The 18,103-nt window shown below is 44.7% G+C and overlaps 1 protein-coding gene across 10 annotated transcripts in view; it reads right to left on the minus strand.

Annotated features, from left to right (window-relative positions):
- LOC137104390 (histone-lysine N-methyltransferase 2C-like) overlaps positions 1–18,103 on the minus strand; it is a 57,314-nt gene that overhangs the window by 2,609 nt on the left and 36,602 nt on the right. For 6 of the 10 annotated variants that reach the window (XM_067485461.1, XM_067485458.1, XM_067485459.1 and 3 more), the window contains 30 exons: positions 17,653–18,087; positions 16,381–16,763; positions 16,173–16,284; positions 15,655–16,047; positions 15,450–15,564; positions 14,349–14,442; positions 14,190–14,253; positions 13,593–13,825; positions 13,057–13,515; positions 12,646–12,753; positions 11,672–12,565; positions 11,329–11,577; positions 10,164–10,358; positions 9,166–9,327; positions 8,775–8,910; positions 8,459–8,582; positions 6,959–7,134; positions 6,584–6,696; positions 6,220–6,357; positions 3,139–3,190; positions 2,934–3,049; positions 2,756–2,854; positions 2,337–2,546; positions 2,133–2,254; positions 1,839–2,034; positions 1,540–1,749; positions 1,007–1,386; positions 772–884; positions 312–448; positions 90–217 (listed from right to left, as the gene is read on the minus strand). In XM_067485461.1, the coding sequence (XP_067341562.1) occupies positions 90–217; positions 312–448; positions 772–884; positions 1,007–1,386; positions 1,540–1,749; positions 1,839–2,034; positions 2,133–2,254; positions 2,337–2,546; positions 2,756–2,854; positions 2,934–3,049; positions 3,139–3,190; positions 6,220–6,357; positions 6,584–6,696; positions 6,959–7,134; positions 8,459–8,582; positions 8,775–8,910; positions 9,166–9,327; positions 10,164–10,358; positions 11,329–11,577; positions 11,672–12,565; positions 12,646–12,753; positions 13,057–13,515; positions 13,593–13,825; positions 14,190–14,253; positions 14,349–14,442; positions 15,450–15,564; positions 15,655–16,047; positions 16,173–16,284; positions 16,381–16,763; positions 17,653–18,087 (6,346 nt within the window). The remainder of the gene's footprint in view (positions 1–89; positions 218–311; positions 449–771; positions 885–1,006; positions 1,387–1,539; positions 1,750–1,838; positions 2,035–2,132; positions 2,255–2,336; positions 2,547–2,755; positions 2,855–2,933; positions 3,050–3,138; positions 3,191–6,219; positions 6,358–6,583; positions 6,697–6,958; positions 7,135–8,458; positions 8,583–8,774; positions 8,911–9,165; positions 9,328–10,163; positions 10,359–11,328; positions 11,578–11,671; positions 12,566–12,645; positions 12,754–13,056; positions 13,516–13,592; positions 13,826–14,189; positions 14,254–14,348; positions 14,443–15,449; positions 15,565–15,654; positions 16,048–16,172; positions 16,285–16,380; positions 16,764–17,652; positions 18,088–18,103) is intronic. The other 4 variants (XM_067485463.1, XM_067485454.1, XM_067485455.1 and 1 more) reach the window with 3 other exon arrangements.

An 18,103-nucleotide genomic window follows, 5' to 3' on the forward strand; every position in this document is an offset into this window, starting at 1 on the left:
ACTACAAAGATTTCCTGACTACCACCATATGCCCCCTGTAAATCAGAACGGAATAACTGGTGGTAACTGTGTAGCTGTGGACACAATACCTCTTGGCCTGACAGGCTTTGGGTTCAGTGCGGGCCGAGCCAGATGGGTTAAAGGCCAGAGGCCACTCCATGAGAGGGTTCCTGCCGTAACGGAAGGCGTAGCGCTCGCAGGCCTCCACACCTGGTAACTAAACACACACACAAAAGAGGGAGAGCAGGGGGTAAGACTGAGGCTTGTTCTAATATCTGAACACAGTCTTTCAGTCTGTGTATGTGACTTACAGACTCTGTGATCCTGGCTACTGCAGATGTAGTCAAACCAAACAGATCTTCTCCCTTCAGGTAAACTGGGAACAGCTTCAGAGTCCCACTGGAGGCTCTCATCTGAGATACTGGTTCGAGTATCTGGTCCCACACAGCTGCGCACACACAGACAAAGTCGGATCAAACCAAGTACATATACAGTACCTACAGTAGGTACACTTACAAAGTATCATTTATCTGAAATGAGATTACATCAATACTTTAGCCAATAAAAGACAGAATCTCTGAATTTAACAAACCACACCTGCACTTTATCTTGCATTTGGTTAAATTTTTTAATATAGGACAACACAAAGTTTTTTTATTGGTAACTTGCTCTGGTGATGGATGATTATTACTAAAAGATAAATAAATGGAAAAAAGGCGATCCACAGCTACTTCCCATTTGTACAGGGAACCTCAAACAGGTAATGTTTACCTTTAGGTGTAGGTCCAGAGAAAATCAGGTCATCGTGTCCTTTCTCCACCACTTTCACTTTAAACAGCGGCTCACCTTCCCTCTCCTCGATGTAGCACATATACTTACAGCGTCTGGAAACGCATGTTTATGTTTAGTTGTTAACTGGTTCATGTAAAATCTGAACTGATGAAAACCCATGGAACTAAAATTTAAGTTTTATACAAATAGAACCGTGATTATAGAAATTTGTTACCTGTTGCTGTAGCGCATACTCCAGTAGATGCGATTGGCGTGGTAACCGACAGGGAAGATTGCGGTCTTGTTGTGGAAGGCGTTTACCTGATGTGGGAGGAGGCGGCCAACAGCACAGAACAGCAGGCTGCCGACCCTGAAGGTGTGCTGCTGCTCGCCGCGCTGTACCACAGCAGCAATCTGCCGTGCCTCATCTCTCTGCACAAAGACTCGCCGAAACACCGCAAAGCACCGCAGCTCTGAGTCATATGGGTCAGAGGCCGCCACTGCCACCAGGTCAGGGGTCAGCCCTGGTGTGGAGGAGGGGGAGCCGCTGGAAGACCTGTCCCCACTGAGAGGAACCGTCCTGGGCTTATGGAGGTGACAGAGCATTGTCTTATCCTGTAGGATTGACAGAGAAGGCGACGTGTTAGAAGGTGCATTCAGTTTACCCGACAGTTCAGCAGGACTAGTAACCAGAGTAAGGAGACCTTTTTCTGTTTCCTACACAGTGCTATACCCTTGTTTAGGGCCTGCAGCGTTTTACAGTGTTACCTTGAAGAATGTGCAATGGGCCTGCAGAGCGCAGGTGAAGTGGTAGGTATTGGTGCAGCGGAGCCGGTTGCAGCCGGTCGTGGCTCCAGTCTGCTGACAGTAAGCGCAGCGCAGAGTCAGACCTCGTCTCAGAGCCAGCTCCACATTGATCAGAGCTCCAGCCTGAGTCTCATATACCTCACTGGACCACAGAGCGCAGTTCAGGTGGACCTAAAACACAGGAACAGATGATTATTCACCAAGACTTTACCTGTTCAGGCTGCAGACAAGTGCACCTCAGTAGAACCAAGTGTACTTACCCACAGGTCCAGGTCCAGGTTCAGTAGTCTGGCTGGACCATCTGTCAGTCCGTCTCCCTGCTGGTGACAGAAGCAGCACCTTCGTTGATCTTTGGGTAAAGGGTCGTGTTGAAGACACGCCCCCAACTTCTTCAACAGCACATCTATTTCCTCTTCCGTTGGCATGGCAACCGCCTCATTTGGAAGGCAAGGACCCCTGGGTAAAACAAAGACAATATTAACATGCTAATCTACAGAGTGTGAAGCTAACATGCTCAACTGCTAACCTGCTGAGTATGATGATATTGTGCTAACCTGCTGAGTGTGATGCTAACACTCCAGCGTCTCCATCGGGAACTCTTCAACCTCTTCCCATTCCACGGAGAGTCCTCTCCACCTGGTACTGCCCGGGGATGGGGCTTCAGCTTTACCTTCACCTGTTAACCAGTCACATAGCTAGTCAGTAATCTAATCAATTCTCCAGAAGATTTACAGACTGCTATAGTTAGAAACACCCACCTTGAGGCTGTCCATGCAGGGCTTCGTCTCCATAGTGATGGCAGAAGCGGTAGGAAAGGAGAGTGGTGGGGAGGGGGAGGAGGAAGAGGGAGGAAGTGAGGTAGAAGCTGGAGGGAGGGAGTGGACGGCGATGGAAGACATATTGCTGGTGTACTGGTGCTGCACTTTACTGGGAAAGGGGTGGTCAGATTCAGACACAGGGACTGCAGACTGAGGGCAGACATGAAGATAAAGAGTATGAAGTAATGAACCCCACATCATGACATCATCAAAAACATGACTGACCTGTAGGTTATAATTCAGGTGTATCACTTCAAGTTCACTATTTCAGCTACTTTATGTAGAAGCAACAGTGACTTAAAATGTCCTTGCTACGATGGACACAGCTACTGCTCCTGATCAATAATCACATCTCTCACCTTGTTTCCAGTTGATCTGCTCTGTAGTTCGGACACGTAGAGGGCAGAGCAGTTTGGGCTGCAAAAGACCAGGCTGGATCCAGGTCTGGACTGACCTTCCTGTAACACACACAGAGGCTGTGAGTTCTTGAGCTGTCTGTAGTTTTATCCTGTCTTACAGACTTCTACAGTGTCTGACCTGTTTGAGATCCTTTACAATGCGGACTCCATTTCCTAGCAGCACCTTGCAGTAGCTGCAACACTGAGACCTGACAGCTGCAGGGCCACCATGTTGGATGTAGTTCATTCTGACACCTAGAGGAAATATGCAGAGAGGAAATATAAGATGCACAGCACAACAGAAACTAAACCACAACTGAGGACGCAAAGATGTTTATACAGACCAGTGTTTCCAGCAGCAGGTGGAAGTCTCTGCTGCCTGCTGCCTGCTGCACCCTGTAAACAGAAAACCATTGTTACAGAAGCAGCTCAGTTAACATGTGAGCAGCTAAAGTTACAATCACAATGAATCAGGTTTCGGTTATGATATTGCACGTTATTATTGGAAAATATATACGATTGACATCAAAGTTGACCGAAGGAGGTCTACATTAATCTACATCTGCTGCTTTACATGAAGTTCACTTTGTTTTACAAAGTTATTTGATCTCTGTATTCCTCTGCAGAATCTAGAGTCTGTTGTCCACAACTCTCCATCCAGGATCTCCCCCAAGTACGTGCTTTTGTTTATTTCAGTAAGTTTCTCCATTTTAAAACAACACACATGTGGGATTTGAAGGTTTGTCTACTTCTACAACTTTCAGTCATCAAATCTGTGACAGCTGGTGTGAACAGTGTCTTTAAATACCACTTTTCCTGAAGACATTTAGACATTCTTATTTACAAATAATCAAATTTCATAACATGATGGTTTGTAGCTTATTGATGAACAGCTCAGTGGTCTGAGGGAAACCTACCTAACCACTGTGGATGTGGTGCAGGATGAGCAGACAATATAAATATAAAAGAATATAAAAGAAAATATAAAAGAATTTCCAGCTTTCACGAAGGTCATCAGCCACATTCTAACAATGCTCATTCAGTCAAAACATGAAGAGGTGAGTTAATAGCTGCTAGTTAGCTGCTGAAATGGTAGCTCAATCCGGAGCAGTTCACTTCACTGGTCAACTCTGTCCCAACTTCTCCACCCTCGATACAGATGTAGCCGTGGACAGCCACTGCAATATAATTTCATCGTGCCTGGATAGTCTCTGCCCAATCTCTTCTAGACTTGATCGTTTGTCAGTACTCCATGGCTCACTTACTGGATCTTTGAGCAACACACCACGCTCAGGAGTAGTGAGAGGAAGTGGCGCAAATCCGAGACTCAATCTGCTCTTGATGAGTATGTGGGTCTGCTTGTCTCTTTTTCCTCACAGTGTCACCAGGGCAAAGATTGAATACTAGCTGAAGGACAAGCTCAGCTACACCACAGACAGTAGAAAGCTGTTCTCCACTCTTAAAACAATCCTCTACCCTCCTCCTCCATCCACCTCTCTCACTGCCAATGGCTTTACCTGCTTCTTTACTAATAAGGTGGCAGCCATCAGCTCACAGTTCTCTCCTCTCATCATTTTCATATGTGACGACGGACGACGTATCCACCCTCCTCCTCTCTAACCATCTGATCACCTGTTCTCGGGATCTGATCCCTTCCACTCTCCTTCGAGCATTTGCACCCACACTAATAGCAGCTATTATACAAATCATCAACACATCTCTTACAACAGCAGCTTTTCCAACCTCATTCAAGCAGGCTCAGATTACCCCACTGCTTAAGAAGTCTTCTCTTGACAACTCCTTTGTGGAGAATTACAGACCTGTCCCCCTTCTTCCATTTCTTGTCAAGACCATTTAATAAGCAGTCTTCAATCAATTTTCAGAATCTCTTTCTCAGAACAACCTCCTTGATGTCAACCAGTCTGGCTTCAAGAGTGGTCACTCCACAGAACAACAATCCTGACGGTTGTGGAATCTCTGCTGGCTGCAAAAGTCGGAGGTCAGTCTTCTGTATTAATTCTACTCCATCTCTCTGCAGCTTTTGACACTTAACCATCAGATCCTCTTGTCCACACTCGTTGACTTGGGCATCTCTGCACCGGTTCTAGCCTGGCTTCAGTCTTATTGGGATAAACCTTCAAGGTATTCTGGCAGGGACATGTTTCTAACTCACAGCCTCTATCACAGCCCTGCTGCAGGGCTCAGTTTTTGGTCCTCTTCTTTATTATATCTATACTACATGCCTGGGTTCTATTATGTGCTCACATGGCTTTTCCTATCAGTGCTATGCTGATGACACATAGCTCTTCCTCTCCTTTCCACCAAATGACTCCATTGTCTCATTACGCATTTCTGCCTGTCTCTTCGACATCTTTACTTTAATGAGACAAAGACATGTTCAGCTCAACCTCTCCAAGACGGATGTCCTCCCAGCCAGATCTTCGACACACCACATCAGCATCAACATCGGATCTACAGTGATTGTCCGCACTAAGTTGGCCAGAAATCTGGTCATCATCATTGACGAACAACTGAGCTTTACAGACCACATCTCCTCAATCTCTCAGCAGCAGATTTGCCCTCTATAACATCAGAAAGACCATACCTCATGGAATACACAACCAAACTTATTGTGCAGGTGCTGGTCATATCTCGTCTTGATTACTGAAATGCTTTGTTAATGTGGTTACCATTATCCACAATCAAACCCTTGCAGATGATCCAAAATGTGGCAGCATGCCTTATTTGTAATTAGTCAAAAACTACTTATTTCTCACCACTCTTCAGATCTCTACACTGGCTTCTTGTAGCTGCCTGCATCAGGTTCAAAGTTCTATCTCTTGCCTACAGATTGGTCAACAGCTCCTACTTACCTCAACTGCATTATTCAGGAACCTAAACCTATATTTTTTTTAAACTCCCTTTCTGCTCTTTCTTGCACTTGCATCTAATTAAATGGAAACACTTCTTCCGAAAGGACTTTGCTTAGATTTTTTCTTGCCTTCTACCTCACTTGTAAGTCACTTTGGATAAAAGCACCAAATGTAAATGGAATGGAGTGGACAACATTAACCAGTCATAAAAAGCAGGAGGAACATGTTAGAGATGTGTAGGTGATATTTGGTGTGCAATTTGGTGTCTGGACTTTCACAATTTAAATTATATTAGACCTAATCTTAGTTTATGATGCTTTGCAAGACTAATGCAAACCTAATTACTTAAAATATAAAAGTAAGTATATTACTAAACTTATTAATAATAAATTTAAAAGTATTACTTTGACAGCATTTGAGCTGATCCTGAGTCAAAGACATCATGTCACTGTGAAATGACCTTGGACCTCCCGATTGTTTCTTCTTCCCATTATCTGGAGCCACCTTTCTTTCTGATATTAGCATGATTATTTGTGTAGGTGGGGTTCCTACCTGTGTCAGTGGCACTCTGACTCCGGCCAGCAAGGCCAGAGAGCTTTGCTCAGGGCCAGCTGGTCGACTTAGCTGGTAGTTAACAGGGCCAGGGACCCGCAATAGTGCTGCCACTGCTGCCATGACACCTGCTACATTCTATCAACACATGGAGAAAAAAAGATTACTCTGCAATATGCACCAGCTACAATGATTTAATGTGAGTTTAACAGACAAGAGTCTCTTTTTATTCAGTAATGTGACACATAAACAGGCATAGACTGTCTGATGAAATATGGAGTGAAAGAGCATTTAATGGCATTAATGATTTGGTTTGCCATAGCATGAACATTATAGTGATGTAACATGGTGAATGATGACTTACCTGAGCAACAACTGGGTTTAGGGTTATTGCTATTGTAACCAAGTCAGTACTAGAGCAGGAAGGATGACCCTGATGGCTTGGTTCAGCCTTTACTTCCTGTTTGACTGCAGAACCTGGACACAAATATAAACAGGTGGGGAATGGTTTTATTATGTAAATTGATGATAAAATCTTCTGCAATAAAATACTATCAGCGGTCAGTTTATTAGGAACACCTGACTGAATCTAATAAAGACATATATAATAAATCAGAAATTTTGTTCACCACATTTAAATCAGAAACGTAACAAAAAATCAGGAATTTTCCAGCTGATTTTAAAGGACCCGGTGGAATTTTATTGTCAGGTCTACAGCCTCTTATTATTGTTCACTGACCTTTTCCCCAGGCGCAGGGCATCATGGTTATTGTAGGTGATGGGCAGGGTGAGGGTGGCTCCAATTTGATGAAGGACAGGTCAGGGTACCTGCTGATCTCTACATCCACTACACTCTCCGGAGATGATGAAGGGATGAACCCATCTGGGCTGTTGTGCTCTGATGAGTCCTGGACCCTGAGAAGAAAATCCACAAAAGAAGAAACATGAGTCAGGACAACAGGTAAAAAGTAAATGAAACTCACCTTTTAAATCAAGTATTTTAAACTCCTATTGAAATTCTATTTGTAAATATTCTTCTTCAGACTTTCAATAAAATATTTTTCTTTTGCAACCTATGTGAGATTTGACTTTAGTTTTTAATAAAAGATAAAAGTAAAAATAATTTGACAAACAAATTGTTTGTCTGACACTGTGACCTTTAGCACAGGTGTCCCCCAATAAACAGTTCTCTCTCTCTCTTCTCACCCTGTATTCCCTAACTTCAGGTACAACGCAGAGTCCCACCACCTGCAGATATTTTCTGATGACTCTGCAGTTGTTGTCTCCAGCTCAGAATCAGTAAAACAAAAGGAACTGGTGGTGGACTTTAGGAAGTGCGGGACTCCTGTCAATCCTCTCTCCATATGGGGAGAGGGGGTGGAAGTGTTTTTGCAGTACAAATACCTGGGTGTCCACCTGGACAATAAACTGGACTGTTCAGTTAATGCAGCATCAACATACAGAAAAACACAGAGCAGGTTTATTTTCTAAGGAGACTAAGGTCCTTCAACATCTGCAGCGTTTTATAAGTCTGTGGTAGCCAGCTCCACCTTCTATGCTGTGGTTTGCTGGGGCAGCAATATGAAGGTGGCAGACCGTAACAAACTGGACAAACTAATACGGAGGGCTGGTTCTGTTCTAGGGGAGAAGCCGGACAATATTCTCCTCTCAGCCAGAACATACAAAGGGTCCAAACCCCTCTCAATCCTGGACAATCCATCCCACCCACTCCACTGTGTGCTGGCTGCACAAAGGAGCCAGAGACTGATCACAGTTCTCCACAGAACAACACAGGAAATCCTTTCTCCCAGTTGCCATTAAACTGTTCAACTCACCCCCCTTATTTAAAAAGGACTAGGAGGATTAGTATCATATTTATTTTAATTTTTTTTTAATTATTTATTTATTTTTACTCCTCTATCTGGGTTTTTTGTCTTATTTAATAATCAGTAGTTTGTACTTGTAGTTGTTCATTGTCTTGGGTTTGTGGAACTTTTTTCCGCTCTTTTCTACTTTTCACGTGTAGAGAAGCTGTAACAAGGCAACACAATTTCCCTACAGGATGAATAAAGTTGTTTGGATCTTGAAACTAATTAAATTCAATGATAACATAATTTTTTATTTATCGTGTTGATTTAGATTGTTCCTCAAAGTAAGTCTATTATTTGAGTTAAAAAAATAAAATAAAGTACAGACATGAACTTTGGCTCCTCTAGTGGTGTTGGTGCATAAAGTTTACCTGAGCTCTTCCTGGTTGTTGTGGGGAGGGGTTGGCAGAGAGGCAGGTACATCTACCGTCTTGGAGGTGTGGTTCAGATCCAGAATCTCGTCCCCCTTCTGCTTCAGACCTGACACACATTTCACTGTGGTAAAAATACACAAGTATACTTAGTTTTACTTTGTTTAAATATAAAACTAAACAAAGTTAGTTGTAGTGATGTTGATGATCACTACATGTTATGAACTTTATCCCCCCTCAATGAAAACTGAGTCAACTGTGTGAGCTCTGATGTTTGTGCTGCTGCTTCTGTCAGACAAACTGTAGATGTTCTCACCATCCTGGTCCGTCAGCTCCTTGCGGGCCAGCTCCTCCGTTGTAGCGAAGCCATTCAACAGTTTCTGCCGAGCCACAGGTGGGGGGGTAGGGGGCAAGGAGGCTGGAGGAGTGGGGGGGTTACTAAGGTTATTCTGCTGGAGAAGGGTAGATGGGAAGAGAAAATGGAAACATAAATTTTTACCTCAGCTGAATCAGAGTGTTAGCAGGACTGCAGTTTTACTATTTTATTACAGTGGATGTGCTGTAGTATTACTGTATAACTTATTAGTGTGGTTTTAAAGTAGTATTGCTTTTGTGTTATTGCCATGGTTATATTGTATGGCTGGTATTAGTAGTTACTAACTTTGTCAGGGCTGTAGTGTATTAATGTAGTATTACTGCAGTAATACCTTGTATATCAGCTGGGAGTAGTAGTCACTGACTCCATCCAGGCAGGCGTTACCGAAGGACCCTGTCAGTTTGGAGTCCCGGCCCAGAGAGGAGCTGCCATACGGGGGGAAGAGACTCAGGTCCACCTCCAGAACAGGCTCCATGAGGGGCAGCACTGACAGCTGTGAGGGGTGGGGGTGAGGGACAGATATTTTTATGGGAGATGGGAAAGGGAAACATTATGTTAAATATTCACTTATAATCATTAAATTGGAATGTGAATGTGTATAAAACAAAGAAATATACAAAATAATACAGTTGTCCATCCCTACGGTACATACAGCTAGGCCAGTAACTATGAAACCTGGGCCTCAAGGACTGCAGACCTGCTCGTTTTCCAACTACCCCTGTACTACCTACTGCTGATTACCTGGATCAGGTATGTTCAGGAGGGTTGTGCATGGATAGTTGGAAAACAAGCAGGGCTGTGGTCGTTAAGGTCCTGAGTAAGGTCCTGAGTTCGACACCTCCAAGTGATGACCAGGACAAAGAACAACATTCAGGTCAACAGTACAAGCCCAAGACTACAACTGAACCAACATCAGTACTTGTTAATCCTGTTATTTAATTAAATACGATAGGCTCTTATAAAGTTTACAGTAGTGGGCTCCACACAGACAAAGCTCTACATGTACACAAGGTCTGCTCACCTTTTAAATGCAGGTTTGGAGTCATACATGGTCTAATTAACCAATGACAACAGTATGTTCTATACTTAATCGGACTTACCCTATAAGTTTATATTTCAAGCTTCTTTAGTATTCCCTGTAACCACATCACCACTACAGATTTGCATTAACCTTTCATTAAAATTGTAAACATCTGCTGCAGTGGTCACCAGCCCCATCCACATTAAAACCATTGCTAATGTCTACCAGATACAATAAGTCATATTCCCTAAAAACTCCTGGGTTTGTCCTTAGCTTTGCAGAGACCAGACAAGGGTTGATTGGTTTACCTGTCTGAGGTGAGTCACCAGTTGGTCAGAGGAGGTGTTGGAGGAATGAAGTGTCTTCTCCTCTTCCTCTTTCTTTCTCCTTTTGTATTTAGAAGGAGCTCGGTCCTTATCAGGCCGGACCGGTCTCTTACAGCGCTGGGTCTTCTTTCTGCTGAATGAGTCCAGTGGATCCAGACTGGGATTATCTGTCGACAACTGGAGAAGCGACAGAGGTTAACATACAGTTTTTTTGACTGTTGAGATTAATTTTTTTTTAAAACAGAAAACTTACCGTGTTGGTGGTCAGAGGGTCTTTTTTAAAGCACCTCTGTCAATTCACACCAAACCAAAAAACACAAAAGGTGCCCCAGTTTTGTTGGTGTAATATTTAGACATATAATGCTTGTCAGATTGCTTTCAAAACAATAATGGTGATTTAACCATGATGCACTTGAGCATATTTGCAACTTGATTCAGACTCAAATGCAGTTGTTGTGCCTTGAGTGCCTGAGTTAAACACAACCATGAGTGATTCTGATGACAGATTCAGTTTTTCCAGGAGCGTCTGTAATCAGTCTGTAATTGTCTATAATCAGAGGCTGGAGGGGAAATTGGGACTGCTATGACATACAGCTCTGGAAAAGGCACCAGTAACTGTAAAAAAAACCCCAACACATTCTGGCTGGACTATGTCACCAAAAACCCTTCTGCTGCCGTCATCCAAATACTTACACATCATAGCACACCTTTGCAAGTCTCCCCTTTTCTCCTCCATTGTAGCTTTATGTTTGACCTCAAACATGTTATTTAAACCAATCCAAACCAAAATGGTATGTCGACAATTTTGCGAGAGTCTGAATCTAGTTTTAAAAGCTGTTACTCCACCAACGTAGGAGAGAGAGGCTCTCACAACGTTGCACTCTTTCTGTCTAAACCCTTAATGCCGCTTTGGATCTCAGGGCTAGCGTCAGAGCCAGCACACATACCTGGGCTAAACTAAATTGAAATGACAACATTCTTCATGCACACAAACTTACTTCCTCCTCACTTCACCCTGGTTTACACCTTCTTTCAGTTTTAGAACTGTTTTATTCATACACAAGGTGAGAGCCACTGGTTTATTATGATCCCGCGTGCACAATGTAAAATCTGACAAACTGTTAACCATAGAGTTCTCTCCCCTCACCACATTGCCATGGGAACCAGGCTGATTCTCCTCCTCGGACCGAACGCTGTCACTGGACAAGTGGCGGCGAGCAGCTAGCATGGCCTGGGGAGTGGGCGATGGTGTGTTGGCTGGGGATGTCTTGTCTTTCAGCAGCTGTCTGAGAAGCTCTTTCCCCGCATCTCCGGGAGAGGAGGAGGACAATCCCTCACCCCCATCCTCTTCCATTTTTACACCTAGTGCACAGGTTCCACCCTCTTCACGCTCCAGCTGCAGGGAGGACACAAAACAAATACAACAGTTCAACTACTACTACTACTACTACCATCACAGTTTCACTAAAGGCCATAGAAAGTACCCCAACCTTGACCTCCAGGTGAACTGCAAACAGGGGGCCTCTCTGAGACTCCATGCCAAGGACGGAGATGCTCTGCTGGTCTGCAGCACTGACAGAAAGCTGCCTCTCCAGCTCTGACGATGGAGCCAGACCTGAGCTCTGAGAGAATGATGCGTCTGTTTGGTCCACACTGCCCCGAGTGGGAGTGGAGCAGGAAGTATCTGAGAAAGCCGGTGTGGGTGGGGCTGTGAGGTCATCAGAGTGTGAGGACAGTGGCGTTCTAGCTCCCCCTCCCCCCACTGAGTCATCTCCATCCTTCTTCCTGCTCCTCTTCTTCTTTGGATTGTCATCGGGAATGATGTCAGAGTAGAGCTGCATGAGGGAAGGGGGGGCTCCAGTGGAGTTACAGGGGAAGGAGGGGGGCAGGGGGGTGGAGGGAGAGGAAGAGGAGGAGTCGTGTCCAAATCGATGACCTCCAGAATGAGAGGGGGTCATTCCTGCTGCTATACCACCCGGACGTATTAATCCCTGAGCTGAGGGCCCGACAGGTCCTGGGAACCTCAGTCTGGTCTGGAGATTGGAAGAAGCCACATCCGTAAGGGGTCTGTGAACTGCAGAGTGCAAGGGCCCAGTGAAGCCCTGCTGGGGGAATGGTGGCCCTGGCTGGTGCTGTGGCGGGTGTCTGGTGGCTGGGGGGGACTGGAGAAAGTCCTGGGGCAGTTCTGAACTGAAGAAGGGCATTTGAGAAAGACTATCCTCACCAGGGGCAGGTGCAGATCCAGTAATTTGAACAATCTGAGACCCCGGAAGAGCCCCAGCTGGAGGCATCGCTGCTATTCCAGCCTCAGGACCTCTTGAGTTTCCTAGGAGCCCTTGATGCTCCAGCTCTAGTCTCTGCTGCAGGGCCCGATGGCGCTCCACCTGAGAGCAGAGAGAGTTAATTTGTTAACAGTGGTGTTGGCATGTCATGTCATGTGGGTGTTGATGGTGCAATGTTTTACCTCTTGCATGAGCTGGACCCTCTGCCGCTCCTGTTGCTCCCTCAGCCTCTCTCTCCTTTCTCTTTCTTGGAAACCCTCACTGAATGGGTTGTTGTCATCAAACTTTACCTGTGAAATAAAGGGACAACCTCACAGTTACATCAGTCTTTAAAAATTATATATGGACTAATTAATATTAAATTACAGAGTAATACAGATAAATGTTAGCTGCGCATCCATCGACAACATCTGATGGTTTGTATGAACCTGGATCTAGTTAAGATCAGTTTGTAAGTGTAATGAAGATATCCTAAGCAGAAACTCAATATTAAACACAATTAAATTCAAAAGTAAAACAGTTATCTTTCTCACTAATCAGCTCAGATGAAGATCAAGTCTGCAGGAAACTAGTTGTAGGTACAGGTGAGTTACCTGAGGAGTGGGGTTGGCTCCATCCCCTGCAGCTCCATTGGGCCCTCCAGGGAAGCATGCTCCTTGAGCAGGAAGACCAGTAACTATTGCTGGGGTAGTCTGGCTGTTTGTGGGAGCTGGAGGGGCATTAGGTAGGGTGGGGAGCATCTGAGGAGGCAGATGAGGTGGCATCCTCTGCCCCATCACCCCTGGAACCCCACTGCTTGGGGTCCAACCGGGAGGGATGTTTGGGACACGGACAGGAGCGGAGCTGCCTGGGTGGGGCTGCATAGGCATCATTGGCTGGGGGAGAAGTGTCTGGGGGATGGAGGGGGGTGCTACTGCAGATACTATGGTAGATGCAGCTGGTTGTTGTTGTTGTTGTTGCTGCTGCTGCTGCTGCTGCAGAGCTCTCTGCTTCTGCTGTTTGGTCCTGTAGTCCTCAATTAGCTCGGCATGGTCCTTCTGCTGCTTCCGGATCTGAACACAGACATCAGCAATGTCAACCAACATGTGTATAATTACTGTTATAAGCAAAGTCCCAGACGAGTCTGTACCTGCTCCAGCTGTTTTTGCACTGCCCCCTGCTGCTCAGTGATGTTGCGCAGCTGGGTGGCATCCTCATCTGCAAAGGGTCGTCCAGCCTTCTTGGCTGTTCTCTGTTTGGCTGACAGTGCCTTCTTGGTCTTACGATGGGCAGTGATCTGGTCCTCCAGGAGGCGCTGCTGCATTTGCAGGAGCTCCTGCGTCTTCACCAACCACTCCTCGTACTGATGCCGCTGAGATTCGTCTGCAAATAACACAGCGGTTTGTGTTGTGGAGAAAGTCTATAAGTGGGTAACATTTTACTGTTCCTCTCCAGTGTTTGTTCTCGTTGACTTCAGTGATCAGATTTACTACACAGTTTATTACTTATCTGCCATATTCAATCCTATTTCTACTTATTTAGCTATAGGCAAATTAAAAATTAATTGAAGACTAGGATCATATTTTTATCATTACATTACTCTTGGTTAATTTGATATAACTGTTTAGAACCAGCAAGATTTTTACAAACACATGACAGGAAGAAAAGAAAAAACATAATATAAGTTTCTGAAAATAAAAAGTGACTGTTTGTTAGTCTTAACAGGTTTAATAATTCTTAAACTTACTGACGAATCCCGGGCTGAAGTTTGGGGGGTTGGGTCGCACCAATTGTGGGTTGATCTTTGCATCCTAACACGAAGATAAGATTTTCATAATTTAGCAGATAAAGGTAAGAAATACGAAATAATATTAGTCACTATGACCAGTTGTTGGCTGTTACCCACCTGTCCAACCAGTTGTGAAGGCTGTGTAGTCCCTTCTGGAACTGGAGCCACCAGACCCCCTGAAGTCGCTGGAGTTCCTGGAGCCTGTTGAATCCTTAACAGAGAACCAAAAAGTTTTAAATTTCTATAAAATTAAATTCATTGTTCGAAAGAACCTTTTAAAATTACGTTTTTGAATTCATTTTGCAATTTTATCGACAGTGGATCCAGAAAGTATTCACATAACTTTCTCCACATTTTGTTATATTACAGCCTTATTCCAAAATGGATTAAACACATTATTTTTCTTCAAAGTTCTACAAACAATACCTCATAATGACAATGTGAAAGTTTGTTTGAAATCTTTGCAAATGTATTTTTTTTTATTTTAAAAAAGCGACATTGAAGGTCCCAATGAGCACAGTTGCCTCAATCAACCATAAATGGAAGTATTTTGGAACCACCAGGACTCTTTCTAGAGCAGGCCAGCCAAACAGAGAGAAGATTAGAGAGAATGAGCCTGTATGGCTGCCTAAGGAGCTGGGTCACCGGTGTTTATTGATAATCTGACTGCTGATAAAAGAAGCATGATGAATTCTTAGATCTAAGTAAGTGTAAGGGCCCATACTCTCTGCCCAGATACAGCCAAATGCTGCAAAACATTTATAAACAGGACCTGATCCTGAATTGTGCCTCACTACCTGATGCAATAAACATTTATCTAGTTAATTAAAGCTAAAAAACCTCAAATTTGCCACACTACCACATGTCCATAGGCCAAATTCCAAAAATGCAACATTTATGAACCTGGCTAATGCCTGATAGAAAATTAGAAAAACTGAGTGGTTTTAAATCTATTAATGCGTGAGAAGCTTTGGAAAGTGAAATCTAAGCCTTTGGCTCAGCCTGCATTCTGAGTGGTCAGTAGAGCAGCTTGACAAGGCTGCTATTAAAGTTCAAATCCTCATTTAGATTTTTCAGGACTTCTTGTGGTATCATATGGACACCACTATATTTTCCGGTCTGATTATCTCAGTCGCTGCTCAAACATCAGTTATTACTAATATAAAAATATCAAATATATATTTAAAATAGCCCAAGATCATGGAAGGGGGATCTTACCTATTAATATCCATGGGGTTCAGTCCCAGGTTGTTCTGGGTCATAACCTTGTTGATGCCCTTCAGGGCCACCATCTTAGCCTTCATGATGGGGTCAGAGATGGAGTCAAAGTCTTCTGGAGACAAAAACACTAAGTCAAAGTCTGCTGGACACAACATTCACAGATAGCCTGTCAGGTTCATGCCTGTGGGGGTCCAGGTCTTACCCATATTGGGGAACACAGATTCTGGCGTAGACTTCTGTCTAATCAGGGCCTGCATTTGTTTCTGCTGCTGCTGCTCCTGCCGTTCTTGGTCCAAGAGGTCTTGCAGGAGAAGTGGCTGCTCCTCCAGGAGCAGGGGCCTAGTTTTATTCTGGGAGAAGACAGACTGGTTCTGGGTGGAGGTCCCCAGGTGTGCAAGTTGGATCTGGGGGTTGAGGGGAAGGCGAGGCTGGGGAGGTTGGAGGACAAGTTGGTGAGGTGGGGCTGGAGGGTCCTGAGGAGTCAGACTAGGATGGGTAGACACTGGGAGACCCTGAGGGTGTGGGGTGAGAAGAGGAGAGGGGGAGGACGAGGTTCCAAAGGGTCTCTGTTGTTGCTGGAAGACTGACTGTGGACCTAGAAATGAGAGGTGACAAGGAAAGTCGGGACAGAAGTCATCTTCCAGAATTATATACAAGTAGAACCTGAGCAATAGTGTCATAATTTTTTCTGTAAATAAATGAAATGAAAATGGTGTTTACCTGCAGCTATAAGGGGGTTGACTCTGTTAATTGTGCTTGATGATGGACCCTGTTCCTGTCCCTGCAGAACTGGCAAGGTTGCCGCATTGGAAACAGAGTTCTCCAGCTTGTCCTGAGAAAATGGAGCAGATAAAGATGTGAGAAGTGGATTCAGTTAAAGATAACTGTATAACTATGAATAACTATATAAACCAAAAGGTGGTCCCACCTTGGAGAAATGGACAGAGGAACTTGGCAAACTGGAGCCAGCTAATTGAGTTCCAGAAGGTCTGATGGCAGTGACAAAGTCATGCTGTGGTGCTGTGTGCTGGGCTATAGCCAGTCCATCCTTGGGTTCTGTCTTAAAACTATCATTCATTTCCTGTTTCACCTGGCCTATCAGGTGGGTTTGACTGTCTGTCTTTCTGGATCCACTGGCTCCGTCCCTTTTCTCTCCCCCCTCCCTTTCCTCTACTGGCTCCCCTAGGTCCAGCTCCTCACTGCCCTCCAGATTGAGTTCAGGGTCTGCATAGGCGATCAGGTCAAACTTCCCCGAAAGCAAGAAGTCATCAAGGTGGAGGTCATTAGCCCCCAGATCCAGGTCTTCTTTACCTGAACCAGAACCAGCAAGTCAGACACAGTTGTATAGAAATGTTAATTTAATACTGATCATCTAGTCTTTAAGGGAAAACTGTCTAAGCCTGCTTTATACTGTTTTAATATCAAATTATATTTAATTTTTTTAAACACCTAAACAAAAAGCATGTCAAACTTTTCCCTGATACTTGAACTTTTTTTTTTTGTCCTTTCAGCTTATCCCGTGAGTTCAGGGTTGCCACAGCGGATCATTGTCCGCATGTTGATTTGGTACAGCTTTCTTTTACGCTAGATGCCCTTCCTGATGCATCCCTCCCCAATTTCTTCCAGGCTTGGACCGGCACTGCGCAGCTGGGGAGGTGGATGGGCTGTGTCTTCGACATATAGCCGGGACCGGGGATCAAACCACTGACCCCGTGGTGCGTGGACAACTGCCTTACCAACTGAGCTACAGCCAGCCAAATTAACACAGTAAAAGTTTTTTATTAATGTCTAAATAGAGGATGGAGCCACTGTGGTCCGTGGACAACAATGCCTTTACCACTGAGCTACAGCCACCCCCTCCCTGATACTTTGAAAAAAACCTAAAAAAATGTGGACACAAGCAAATCAACTTTCCGCTTAAATATGTATGTATGTGGCTACTGTGGCTCAGGAACTAGAGCAGTCATCCCTTATCACCTAGTTTGATTCTACTCCCTTATTTGTGTGCAAATGTGTATGTGTGAATAGGTGAATGAGAAGCATTGTTATACACATAAGGTAGAAAAGCCTCATAGAAGTGCAGACCATTTACTATTTGTGTTATTAGAGAAGAAAAGCTACATAAAAAATATCACAACTCTAAATCTTGTCAGATTCTGATCTAAAACAGATTCTTCTGATCTCTGCCTGGTGTTCATACCATCTTCAGGGTCCAGGTTCAGATTGAGGTCCACTAGATCTTTCACCTCCACATCTTCCAGATCCTTCACGGCCGAGTCCTCTCCCTCTAGGTGCTCCTCTATCCCATCAGTCCCTGGGAGAGTTGCTTCACTGCTCTGAGTCAGAGCTGCTGTATGCCCCAGGTCCTGCTGGTTCAACTGCTCCACACTGCCTGCCATCATCTGCTGCCCCAGAAGGATCTCCCCCTGCCTGGTACCCGAACCAGGCCTGCCCGGAGACGGCTGGGGATCTCTTGGTTGCAGCAGGTGAACCTCAGGCTCAGAGGCACTTGATAGTGGGAAAGGTAGCCTCATCCGACTCTCAGGGGCACGGTGTCGAAGCTCAATGTATGGCTGCCCCATGATGCTGTGCTGCTGGATGGGCAGGGAGCGAGGGAGGAAGGGCTGGGAGACACCTGAGGGGGGAACAGA

Source organism: Channa argus, chromosome 19, assembly GCF_033026475.1.
Source record: "Channa argus isolate prfri chromosome 19, Channa argus male v1.0, whole genome shotgun sequence".
Classification (NCBI taxonomy): domain Eukaryota; kingdom Metazoa; phylum Chordata; class Actinopteri; order Anabantiformes; family Channidae; genus Channa; species Channa argus.